Below are 14,000 nucleotides of genomic sequence, written 5' to 3' on the forward strand. Positions count from 1 at the left end.
TTTCTCAACTTATGTTGATCTGAGAAGGTTCATATTTTCATAGAAAATGCACATCAATGTGGTCTATCCGCACATACTATAATGTCCTCCTCAACCCTCCATTTTCGGTTAATATTTTCGATTTATTAGTTTCATTTTTGTCATGTTTTTTTCTCATAAATTTAAGGTTTTTAATTTCTTTAAATATCTATGTTTATCCGAAAAGATTGAAATTTCTATCGAATTTAGAGGTGGATTTGGAACATTTCGATGGGCACTTACACTAAAACTAACGGCGAATGCCGCATCACCTTTTTCTTCAGCACCTGATGGAAAACTGAAATTAAAAAGCCCACACGCACAACCGCCTTGTTTACTCGCAACGCTGAATAAACTTTTTCGAATATTGCCTTACCAATACAAATAAAAAAAATTCGACTATTAATAACGACCCTTTATTTATTCAATCATGTTAAGCGCTGGGCGTATAACTTTTATTTTCGCTTGCAGGAAAACGAAAAAACAAAAATCATTTCGGAGTCGTTTCTTCCTTCATCAAGCTCCCAACAGTTTTTTCACAGAGTAACCTGGGACGGAGTACACCGCAGCGCCGATAAAAAATATCACCAGGATCACCAAGGAGTATTTCACCAGGGTGCAGCCGTAAGTCTTGCAAACCACGTATTTGAGCGATTTCAGCGGGTTTTTGAACCACGCGAAAGAAGTGTTGGGCCTTCTGAAATAGGTAGCCATTTTTAGTATAGTCCGGCACACAAGATAAATGGTCATGTCTTGCCTGGGATCTCATAAACGGAAGATATTTTACCCTCAATAAACCAACAAAAAGCCTATTTAAATTTTAAGGACGTTCGGCTGTTAATATTATTATTAAAAAGTCCAGGTGGCTGTGAATCTTACGTATTGTGACAGTAAACGTCAAATTAAATTAATTCTGCTTGTGATACATTAAAATACTCTTCAAGGCACAACTTTATATTTTCGAATAAATGTCCATGTTTGAGAGAAAAAGACAAGTTTCCTACAGCTACCTCTGAAGATCCAGTTCAACACAGTAACTTGCTCATGAAGAGGCAATACTTAGAAGCCCGGATGAGAGTATGGAGAATTTTACACAATTTCAAGCTTCAAAAACTGCCCTTCAAGACTTGAATTTAGCAGCTGGATATTGAAAAAACAAACTGTTTCTCGGATAATATTATTTAGTGATGAAGCCTCATTCACACGAAACTTGAAAATCCTCGATAAACTCGGGAATTCCGTTTTCAAGATAAATTTTCGGTGAATATTTATATGGTTTATAACTTGAAGAACGTCTTTCACGTTTCATTGAAAATGATCTTTCAATATGACTGGATAATGTTCCTCTTAATGTAACAGGGTGGAGATTTTGAGCAACTAATTCAATATAGTAAAATATAAATTAAAAAATAACAAAAAAAATGGTCGGACACTCCCAAGCTATGTATATATAAAACATGTGTTTAAAAGACATGAGCCAATGTCTACTACAACATTCATGAAGTTTTAATTACCACAGACCAACAATTTATAAACGTTCAACAAGATTAAAAGAATTAATAAATGAAAATCTCGCAAGATTTAAACATTACAACAAAACCTGGATTAACAAATCTAAATTAGATAACAATTATAGTCCATTTATTTTTGGTTGAAAACCTTCGTTTAGTGGGCAACAGGTACAGAAGCAAGAAAATTTCCGCAGCTTTAAGGCTTCTCTTGGATGAGTCAATAAAACGCCTCCAGTCCTCAGAATTGTACTCGATACCAGGTTTTTCATTAGACCAGGAATATCGGTGCTATAAGTAAGTGAAACAAGGTAAACGTAAGTCCTCACTAAGTCATTAAGTTGTGATTGTGAAAATAACTAACTAACAGGTTTAGAAACACTTGTGGTATTGTCTTCTGAATGGGCTGAATCTGCAGGCAGGACATCTAGGCCGTGTGACACTTGGGGACTTGAGGTTCGAATAAATAATGTTTTTCAAATTCTTAGTATTATATCTACGAACGTTGCACATGCAGTCATTATGGTGATTTGTTGGCTCTCTTCATATCATATTCCCAAAGAGAGGTGGAGGTGGTATTATAAGAGAAAATTCTAAGAGTGGACCCACAAAAAAGTTATTGCTGCTTTTGTTGCTCAGAGCCCCGCAGAAGTCCACACTTATTGTTATTTATTTGGTTTTCGTATCGAGCTGACTGTACGGTCGTATTTAATCGTAAGACTTCTAAACGCTATTGATCTGTTGACAACGGAATGTATTAATTATTTATCATAAGTCTTCACTTCATTTACCAAAGGATATTTATGGGAGGGCAATGAATAAAGGTAATCAATTTTCTTCGTTAATCAGACGGAAAAGGAGTAGTTTGAACTATATTTGATAAAAAAAGCATAAACTGCTTCAAACTGTTTTACATGAAAATATATAATTCTTGAAATGAGATTGGATGTCACCATTTTCATTTTATCCACGAGTTACGTTTTTGAATCAGCTTACTCTAATTACATTAAGTGGCAGAAATATTTGTTGACAAATGGTGGAAGCGCTGTCAATTACGTCCTAGCTATTTAGTACTTCAATGTTCCATAGAGCAATATACCAACATTATCAAGGTGTTACAATAGATGTTATTTTTTGATTGCTTTTGAAGCCTATTTCAGTGACAAACCTTGGTGGATTTAAAGCCTGGGGCCCTTGCCTGCCTACACCAGCCGGTGAATCTTGAGACTCTTCTTTCGTGAGTATTTCAAGTTCAGCTTCTAATTTCCCCTGAAACCAAAAATTTCGGGACTCTGGAGAATGTAATTATTCATTCATTTTTATTTAATATATAAAATAAAAACAAAAACCTTTGGTACTAATGAGGTGTTTACAGCGGAGGGTCACGATTCCTACGAATTCCTTTGATTCGTACTGTTACACTAAAAGTTCTTTGCGGTTTGTAATCTTTAAAATAAAATATTTTTTTTCTACATTTGGGTCTAGAATGCCATTGGTGAAATAATAAATAAGTCAAAGAAAATAATGAAATAACACTCAGGCAGACTATAAAGTGGTAATATACAGGTGTAAAGAAGCATAAATTACATAAAAATTATAAAAATAAAAAAATAACTTTGCAAACTGCATAATCCTAATTTAATTCTGCTCCTTTCCTTAAATCCTTTTTTCTTTCAATCGACAAGAAAATGTATCTGATACTCTAGATCGACATGTTGTGAACCATTCCAAAACAAATTTTCCCACCAAAATGCTTAGAGATTAGAAAATTGATTTTAGAAAACAAACTGTTTACTGGGATTTTCACAAGTATTGTTTACAGGCAGACTGATATGTTACCTTAACAATGCCAGTTTTTAAATCTAATTGAACGTTAGGCAATACATTTGTATGTATCATTTCGTTAATCTCCATGACTTCCAATAAATTTAATTTTCTACTATTTGTGGCTGTATGTAAAATATCAAAATTGTCATTAAAAATGTTTAATAGACCATGTTAGAGCGTCTGCCTGAGAACTTTCTACCAAGTGAAACATAATTAATCAGTTCTTTTTTGTTTTGCAGTTTTCTTCTTGGTTTTTAAGTGTTTTTTCTCGAACTATCCTCTAATCTGCCCTTCAGAAACGGAGTTTAAAGTAACTCTGTCACATGGCGCGTCCAGCAACGGCATATTTTTTTCCGAATTAGTGGGAACTAGTACCGTGAGTTTTGTTCGTGCGTTTTCGCTGTGACCGGACAAGAAAGGCCACCATCCTTTCGTTCTCCTGACTTTGAAAAGGTTCATCCTTTTCGCGTCGGAGCCCATAATCGAATGGCCGCACTGCTTGGCCGACCTGGTGCCCCGAGGCATGTTGGACAGTTCCAAAGTCAGCGAGCCTGAAAAACCAAACACCTTTTCGTCGGATCTAACACCACGGCCACCGAAATGCCACCTAAAAAATCGTCTTTGGTGAACGTGTCGTTGTCCCAAACCGTCAAGTTTAATTTGCACGGAATTTTCACTTCGTAACCGTATCTGTCGAACATGGAGTCTTTTTTGAAAATCACCATTCGGTTTTCGCTAGCTATAAAATGGAACGGGAAGACGAATCTCCAATTGAAGTTGCCTTCGCCAGTGAGAGATCGGTAATGGACGTCCGTGTATTGACTATTTTCGGCGTCGTCTAGCCAACTAGGACGTGTGAAAGCATATTTAACCGAAATATAAAATTATAAAAATTGGGTCCTACCACTTCAAAGAAAAAAAAACATCTTTTAACTATTCGAATAATACGAGCTGTTTCCTCAATAAACTCTGGTCGAACAACATCCATAAGTATATTTGGTATATTTGACATTTGTATCTATTTCTTCGCCGTGTCTCAATTAATATTAAAAAAAAAGTGTACAAAAAAAAGTAACTTTGTATAAGGTTGCCTGGTCAAAAATGTTACAGATTTTGAAATATTTGCTATAAAACCTATTTTCATTGTTAAAAAGATGGTGGAGAACCATGAAGAATATAAAACAACAGAGCACCACCGAAATGCAGATGCAGATAGGCAGTGAAGTTATTAACTCAAAAGCTCAATTTAAGTTAAATTATTTAAATATTTTAAGAAATTTTTATCTGAACCTTGCATTAGTTCATTTTTAAATTTATTTTCTATATTATCACTGTTTGCTCCCTAATTTGTTCTTTTTTTTTCAATGAGAATAGCAATGGCATTAAAAATTATTAAGTTAGGTAACACAAATTTCATGGACAACTAATATTAAAATAATAAGTGAGCATAACAAAATGCTGTGAAATTATGTGTGTGTTTCTATTTCAAGAAAAAAATCTACTTTTAGCTATTCAAATAATTTAGGCTATTTATATACTGGTTAGCTTGGGTTAGTTATTTAAGCATGTTTCAATTCCTCACCAAATTCTAGATATATTTCAAAATATAATATTCTGCGTCAATAATATCAACAAATGTTTGGCTCAATAAATATAAATTTTATACAAAGAATTAAAAAAAAAGTAGCTTTGTATAAGATTGACCAGTTGAAAATGTGTATTTTAGAATATTAACAATAAAATGCATTTTCATTGCTAATATGATGGCGGAAAATTTATTTTTTTAAAAGCTATTTAATTTTTTATTTTATTTAGTTATTTTTTTAATTTGTTTTCTTTATTATTACTGTTTTCTATATAATTTGTTGTCTTTCTTAGAAAAAGGTTGTCCTCATTTAAAGGAGGATATTTTTTTTTATTAGAATAACAATAGCATTGCTTTCCAAACTCGTAGAACTATCTTCATAACCAACTAATAGCAAAATAGTTATAAAAATTGGATGTTTCTACTTTTAGCGATTCAAATATTATATTTATATTTTGGTTAGTTATTAAGGCATGTTTCAATTCCTCACCAAATTCTAGATATATTTTAAAATATAATATTCTAGTCTAATAATATCCATGTCTTAGTGGTTCTGATAATTTTTCTGGCTAGAAATTATTTCAGTGGAGTGAGTTGACATAAAAAAATGATATAAAGCATTTTAAAGAAAGTAACTTTGTGTAAGACTGTCTGATTGAAAATGGTGTAGATTTTGAAATATTAGAAGTAAAACGTATTTATTGCAAAAATGACGGAAAAAATTATCGCGTGACATTTTTTTTTATAAATTATGTTCGGCAAGTCAAGAAGTATTTAAATTAACTAAATAATTTTTTATGTCGATCATAAAATTAAATTTGTTTTATTTACGGTCACTGTTTTCTCTACAATTTATTGTTGTCCTTATTTAAAAGAGCTCATTTTTTTCTAATTAGAATAACAATGACAAAAAAAGTATTAGGTTGGGTAACACAAAACTGTCCAAAAAAACAACTTTTCACGATATATACCAGAGTCGAAGAAATACCTAGATCTATTTAAAAATTAAAATATTTCTAAAATGGTAATACTCGAATTTTGATGGAGAAACTTTAATTGCGTATTCAAAACACTAAATTAAGTAAAAAAATTCATATAAACTTATGTCCAGAAACGATTTGTTTTAGATGGTGTTGAAACGTTTCGAACAAAAAATGCTTTTTTGCTATTTCCTAGTCAGTTGCTTTCTCCTTCCATTTGCTGATCGTCATTCATTTTTGTTTCTGCCATCATCCATCTTTTTTCATAGGTTTAAGAATTTCATCTCTATACATTCTCTGGATGAGTCCCATCTATTTTAATTGTTGCGCTTTTAATACTCTTATTATATCTAGTCCGTCAGACTGCTAATCTTGTTCTTGACTTTCTAGTAAACACCGTTTTCAGGTTAGTATATTGTTCTGCTTCTTCGAATCTGTAGGTTTTATTTCTGTTCTGCTCTTCTTTGATGCTTAAAGCAACTGATGTTGCTTTATCCTCCAATCTTTTTTTACTTTCTTTGAGTCCTTGTTCACTTATTGTGAGCAGTACTAAGTAAAATCTAGGCATTGGTGCATTTTAATTCGCTTTTATTTATATGCCAGTTAAATCCTACTTTATCTTTCATTAACCTTTATACAGAAAAAAAAGAGTACTTGTGCTTGCTCGGAGTTGTTATAAATGTTAGTTATCCTAGAACCTGATAATTTGAGAAAAATCTTTGACTAACGGAAACCACAAGCACCATATTCAATATGTTCCTAGAGCTGCTTCGGTATTACCCCTGGACATAAATATCCGATTTTTTCTCGCCGGTTAGGAATTCGTCGTCATCCAAGATGACATCTTCTACGTTCCAGATGATGACCCTCAGTTCGTAAGCCACTGGTTTCCTGGGCGATATGTTCACCTTCGACGGGGGCGGGTAATCCCTTCGAGGGAAAATGTCGATCCAAAGCTGAAGCTTGCCCTGCAAGACGAGCTCTCAAACCTGTTTCGATACCCTGCTGGTATTACCTGTTCGATGCCGGGTTTGTTAGGTGTGAATAAAGACCTGGTTTCGACGTGTTCCGGCACCAATTTGAAGCCGACCAAGGGTACGTCTTGCCAATGCCTCAGCGCATCCAGAGCTAGGATTTCTCTGCCAATTTCTGAATCTTCAATACCTTTGAGCCAAAAATAATAGTAAAAATTTGAACTAGTTGGAAAAGGAAAAGATAGAAAATATTTGTTTTTTGAAAATTTCTATTTTTTTTTGTCTTGAATTAAAATCAATTTACAGATAACAAGTTAATATTTTGACAACAAGGCGACTTTGAGTCGATTAAAGGTTCAAAAAAGAATTTCAACAACGATCGAGGTTCTTAATCCGCCATTTCCAGGCATCGAAGGTTGGCCATTCAATGGCCAATATAATTTTGGACATTGCTCCTCTAAAAATATCAATTAATGAGCAACAATTCCACGCTTTGGTCCAAGCGTTCAACTTTCGCCACCATGGAAAATATATATACAGGGTTAGTCAAAAGTCAATATCTCAGGAATTATTAGACATACATTTATGAAATTTAATATAGTTTCTAATAATGCTCAATCGAATGGTGGCGTTGCCACCTTTAAGTTTTTCCCTTAACTATTAAACTTACTTATTTTAAATAGACAGGGTTCTGTCGTTGTTCTAGGAATGACAAAATTAGGAATTCAATAATAATTTAATCAATAAACTAGGATTTAATTTATACACGACAAATGATTGCCACGATTTGAGAAACAATTGAATTAAGTGACCGACTGGTTCACCAGATTTAAATCCCCTAGATCTTTTTCTTTGGGATCGCCTCAGTACTAGTGTTGGTTGAATTTGTGTATAGAATTTTAAAAGATATTCAAAAATAGGCGTCGCTTTTTGACTAACCCTGTATAACACCTCGTCATTCTCATACTCATGCTAAGATCTTGTAAAGAGCTGTTTAAGATTTGTAAACGACCTTTTGGTTTGCTCAGTTCTTGCCATAGTTTTCGTTCACGAATAAAGGCGACTATTTAATATAATATATGTGGTAGTAACTTGTCTGCATTATCTGCTAAGACAACAGTAAAATTAGAAAGTTAAAGAAGAGTACAAGAATTAATAAATTAATATGCAGTAATATAAAAATATTTTTGTTGTATTATGGACTATTGACACAAAGATTCAAAATAGTGTTTCAAAGTAATATATCTCATTTATTTTTAGAAAAAATACAAAATTATATATAATATCAAAAGAGAAAATTTAAAATTATTTTTAAACATCCCGGGGGAATTAAATTTTTGGCAAACTTATATATATTTTAAATAGAAGTAGTACAGTCATTTATCTTATGCTTTTCTTGAAGTTAGTTTGAATCATTTATACAGGGTGAGTCAAAACGAAAAATATAATTTTTTGTCGAAAAATCAAAGGCAATATACATTAATTATACTTTTTGATTTGATGATTTGATCTAGAAAAACTGCCTTTCTTACAGCTCAAAATATTATTGAACTATAAAAAATGTTATCAGATCGCGCACTTTGTTAGTTGGCCATGCAAATATAAGTATAATTGGAAATAACATTGTAGGGCCTCATTTTTTTGGGCTTTTGCATATTATACCAGTCAAGTTACGAACAACTTATTTCGATAAGATGGCCGCTTAGACTTCCTGATCTAACAAAGATGGACTATTTTCTGTGGGGATTTGTTAATGGCCAGGTATATATAAAACTGTCCCCAACAATACAAAAAGGACGACAACAGAGAACATGAAACAGAGATTAAAAGAAGCCTTTCAAAGTGTTACGTCATGAAATGATAGCAAATACAGCCCAATCCTTTAAAGAATGTATATTGAAGTCGGCGGGAGACATAAATAAATTAACATTTCTTTTTTGCCTTGAAGTTTTGTTTGTGATATTTTCGCAAGGTTAGAAAATTCTGTTCGGAAAAATATGTATGCCTCAAGAAATACTCCCTTTAAGTATAGGAAATCCTTAATACCATTGCAATAGGATTAATAGTAGGAATTAATGGAAGTATAATATACAGCGTAATTTTTTTTCCGAAAATTAATATTTTTCTACTCTTGGCATAATAAAATACATAAAAAAAATGACCATAAATCCGAGGACACTCGGTATAGGCCATAACAACCCTATATTTGTTAGCTTCATATATGACTTTTTTTTACATTTTCCTCTAATAAACCCAAATATATTACTTTGACAGACTCACCTAAAAAATTTGTTGGGATAAAATTCACGCTACCCACGCGAACAGAATTCCGTTGGTATTCGGGAGTTTCCAGGCCCCATCTTCTGCAGAGCGCTTGCAGAATCTCGGTGGGTTTCTCTTGGTCTCTCCAGGCACAATATCCGCGCCTGCAGGCGTAGCGTAAAAGCAATCAATCAAAATTTGACGTTACGACCAAGAGAGGGCTCTAGGATTTTTTTTTCAATTATAATTTACTAATAAGTAAGACGTATTTTTCGGAATAGTCGGCCCATATAAACTGCTCGATGCAGGTAACAATGTAGACTCCTGCCAGAGAGATATTTATTTATTTACAATGCTATTGTAATATATAATAATGTTTTAACACTCAGTAACAACATTTTCATCATTTTTGTATCTCGTAGCATTAGTTTTGACCTACCTTGTATAGTATATAGAGATTAAAAAATGATGGACAGTACCTCCATAAGCTACTTTCAAAATTTTAAAATTACAGTGTCGTAGTAATAAAAATTAAATTGAAGCTATGATTTGGTCGTAAAATAAAGAATAATTTATTTTAAAAAAACACTAAAGAACGTATCTACTCTTTAAATGTAATAATGTCCATGGTGTCCCATTTATAATTTCAATGTTGATGCTACTTTTTCGAAGGAGCGCCAACATTGCAGCGCTAAAAATATGAAATTATGAAAAAATGAATACAAATATAAAATGACGCATTTAAATTTTATTGTTTAAGTTTTATGTGTTGAAAGTAAAATCGAATTTGAAAGATACTTGATATATTTGCCAATACTAAAGCATTTTTTTCAAAAAATTCGTTCATTCAATCCGTATAAATGCATTTTTTTTCAAATCCATATCAATTTCAAGTGTCAATTTAAGCTTGCGTGAAGTTCGTACTTCTAGTGAAGGGTTTGTTTATGTTGGATATAATATATGTAAGAAGAATAATTAAAGCCAGACTGTCTCACTCATGGTAAGCTTCGGATATGGCGCAGGACGCTCTGAACTTTGTGTAGTATCGGGCCTCCAAGTCGATTTTGGTCTCGCCTATAAGTTCGTCGTATTTGCCTACGTCGCGGTCCCAAACGGAAATCGTCAGGGTGTGGTCCAACGGAAAGACAGCTTGTAGCTCGAAAGTCCTTCGAAATACAACCGATCAGTTGAAATAAAGGTAGAGGTTTTATAGGATGATGATTTGTTCAAATAAGCACGTTAAAGTGAACCTTCAAAGTAATAATAATTTATAGAATTTATAAAAATCTGAAAAAACAACACGAAAACCACACTTCATGTAGGAGTAGTTGATGATGGGAATATCTGTATAATCTATAGTGAACATATTTTTGCGACACAGGAAAAATAGAAAAAGTGCTTGACCATAAGTACAAATTTTTTTTGTAGTATTTGTATGTATACAGCGTGTTCCGTCGTGCCAGAAGAATAATCAACTTTATTTTTTTAAATGAAAAATATGTCCGTGAGTATTATTATTTCTTATATAACATTGAACACTGTAAAAAGCCAATTTTTCTTTCAAAAAAAGTTACGGACAACTAAATGTCAAATAAAAGCTGTATTTTCGTCGAAGGAACAATTTTACTAGTTTTCTTTTTCATGGGTATCTTGTAAAAATAAGTAATAAATAATAATAATAAAAATAAATAAGTTTTCTTAATTACAAAAAATATTTTTTATGGTAATTTGTGACCGCCCTGTATAATACATTTTCGTCACAGATAGGTAAAAGCAATAAATATTAACCATTCCATGGATCCATAACAAAAATTCCCAATTTTAGTTTTCAAGTATAAGAAACAATTTTTTTCAAATACCTTTTCTCGCAAAAACGGAAAAGTTTATTTTTCTCAAAAACTACTCAAAATTCGTATTCGAAATGGAGCGAACAACGAAAATTTTTAAAAATATAAATATGGTTACTCTCTTAGCAAAACGAAACATCCCGCATACATAAAAATAATACTAAAAAAATGTCAATGTCACTCAAAGAATTGTCGACAGCCTTTGGTTCAGTAACATGTTGAAGTGCCTTATTTATTAATGAATGAGGATGTTCTGTATTGAAGTCGGAGTTGTTGATTGCCACACAACGCGTTGGTTGATTCAGCATTAGAAAATGTATTCTTCCGCTTTATGGATTACCCTAAGGCGTTTGATAGGTATTAGACAATAAAGCTGAACGAGTAATTTCACAATATTGGGGGCAAATAACATATACTTTGAAGGCATTTGAAAATCAAGATGCAGTAACACTTGTGAATAATATTGGCAACGTTGATGATAACATTATTATTGCCAGCAGCTATTGAATAGGGTGAGAAGTCAACATCGAATATGGCTTAGAGGGCTTAAAGTTAAACTTCAGATAGACATTTCATGATATATCAACGACGCATAGAAAGGTTATTTCGATGCTTCATTGAAAAAGTCAGAGCGATATTTACTAAGATGGTATGTCTTTCCTGTTCTCATTTATGGTATGGAATCTTGGACCTTAACGGAAGCAGCGGTCCTGCAGCAGGATATTCGAAAATCTTGGATAGACAATGAAGAAGTGCTTCGTAGAATGCAAAAACAGACGGAAATAACTAATTCTAATGAAAACGGCGATCCAGCAAAAGAAGAATTTCTTGGTTAAAGAACCCTAGACCCTGGTTCGCTTCAACAATAACAGGAGTCAATCGAGCTACGACGAGCAAAAGCTAAAATGACCGTACTGGAAGAAGAAGAAGCTGGTACAAACTTTTGGATAATGCGAATTTAAGCCATAGCTTAAAAGTAGCATAACTGAATGAGATAAATAACATCCAGTTCTACGCCAAGGACCCTTTGAACTTAGAAACGGTTTCAGAACGTTAGCGAGAAGAAGGAAAAGCTTTAACTTAAGCACCTAAAATTTAGGATGAAGTACACTAAACGTTATTCAAGCTTTCAAAGTTACCTTCCGAAAACCGGATCCAGTTGGCCAGCCATACAATGTTCGCGGTCGTCGATTGTTTTGTTTCCTACCGTCAAATACAGATAAGGATCGGATTTTCCGCTAAGGTCTTTTGGTCGCAAACCAATAGCGCGAACGCAATAAACTCTTAACAGGAAAGGCAACGGGGTATTCTCTGGGAAATCTTTCAGTACTCCATCTTTGACGGAAGTACCTCTCGGGCATACGTAGTCGTTTTCGTCACCAGCAGGGGGCGGCCAGCGATAGATCTTTATTGCTCTGTCAAGTAAAATTAATTCACCCTTTTTTGAGTATTGGAAAATATGAGATTGTTTGATAGAAGTTGAAAAATTTGATGCGAAAAATCTCACCTCACCAATGCAAAGTCAGTATTGAATTTTTCACCAAAATTAATTTTGCAAGACTGCGATAAGATGTTTGAAAATGTAGTGATGTATGTATTTATTAATATCCTATGGGTTATGAGTTTTTCTAACCAATTTTTCTTTGTCTAAGTCTTTCTAGATCACCACACTAAGCTGAAACATGGGTACCGGAATCAAAACTGTGTGTTATATGAAAATATCAAATGACATTTGAAGATTTCACCACCGTTCTTTGACGAATGGAGGCAGTTCTCAACACTAAACCTCTCTCTCTCTCTCTCTTCCTCCCTCCCTCCCCCGCCCCACTCTCTTTCTCACTCCCCCTCTCTCTTTCCATCCCTCACCCGCTCTCTCTCCCTTCCTCTCTCTCCCTCTCCCAAAACCAAAATATTTAAAAATTGTTATTTTTATATACCCTTACAGTTCTAGGAATAGCTGTTTTAATTTTTACATATTTCATGTGAGTTCATCAAGTCAAAGTACTTACTGCATCTTGCTGATTGTGGCAAAAATGCTTTAAAATCAACAGGATCTTTGTTAATTTTCCAAAGAAATTTTCACGGGCAACTATAGTAATATTTACGTCAGTTGTTAACACCTCAAACTTGCTGACGTTTCCCCAATCATCCTCTTGTCTTCTGCAGAGCTTAACTCAAACTGGGTCGTAATCTACTCTGTACCGGGTTAAATATTGTTTGAGATGGATGCAGCAAAATAAGGGACAATTTTAGAGATTTCTATGAATTTTTTTTTAAGGGTCTTTGATGTACTTTTGACATAATTCCTTCTGACCTCAGCTGCTGACCTGCGCTCTTTGCCTATCAATGATTTTTCATTATCTGGAAACCACCTCTCGTGATAGTTGTGCTTGTCCTTTCGTTTTTCTCTTTTCTTTTCGTAATTTAAGTTCCTTTTCCATTTTCCTTATTCCCTTTGCGAAGGTGAATGCTTCATTGCAGGGGAGGTATATTATGAAAATCCCAACAGTTATGCAGTTACTTTAAAATACCTTCATTTTATTTTATTTGTAGATTATGATTTATGTATTTAGAGTGATAATAACATTCAATACTCGGACTTTCTATGTACTGGTCTAGAAAATCAATGAGCTAGATTGCTTAGAAACTTCATAAACCTCTCTCAGAGTAACTTGGTTTGAAATAGAAAAAAATAAATTTTGGACTTGGTCATAAGGCAATTATCAGACATTATATGGTTAGTTCAGCAAGATGATCATTAACCTGCTATTCATTCATCACTTCAATTTCCTCATGCCATACATATGAAACACGACTTTCTTATGTCGCTGGATAATAATTTTAATTTTAAAAAAGCTAACTTCCTGCTAAGTATGTAAGTAATGTTCCTAAACTTAGTCATTTCTTTCTCAAGAATAGGATCGTGAGCCTGCCTGCTCTTTGTCCCCCGTTATAAAAAGTTAGATAATAAAAAGTGTCCTCTCTGATTTTATCGCAAA

General features: G+C 33.4%; 1 protein-coding gene across 1 annotated transcript in view; it reads right to left on the reverse strand.

Annotated features, from left to right (window-relative positions):
• Positions 1-534: 534 nt before the first annotated feature.
• The window catches only part of LOC132698683 (otoferlin), a 31,796-nt gene continuing 18,330 nt past the window's right edge, over positions 535-14,000 (reverse strand). The window contains exons 20-28 of the mRNA XM_060664875.1: positions 12,141-12,416; positions 10,150-10,320; positions 9,173-9,318; positions 6,934-7,082; positions 6,699-6,886; positions 3,961-4,199; positions 3,669-3,904; positions 2,695-2,795; positions 535-715 (exon numbers count right to left, since the gene is read on the reverse strand). Coding sequence (XP_060520858.1) covers positions 535-715; positions 2,695-2,795; positions 3,669-3,904; positions 3,961-4,199; positions 6,699-6,886; positions 6,934-7,082; positions 9,173-9,318; positions 10,150-10,320; positions 12,141-12,416 — 1,687 coding nt within the window. The remainder of the gene's footprint in view (positions 716-2,694; positions 2,796-3,668; positions 3,905-3,960; positions 4,200-6,698; positions 6,887-6,933; positions 7,083-9,172; positions 9,319-10,149; positions 10,321-12,140; positions 12,417-14,000) is intronic.

Source organism: Cylas formicarius, unplaced genomic scaffold (genome assembly GCF_029955315.1).
Source record: "Cylas formicarius isolate icCylForm1 unplaced genomic scaffold, icCylForm1.1 PGA_scaffold_2__14_contigs__length_35257938, whole genome shotgun sequence".
In the NCBI taxonomy this organism is placed as follows: domain Eukaryota; kingdom Metazoa; phylum Arthropoda; class Insecta; order Coleoptera; family Brentidae; genus Cylas; species Cylas formicarius.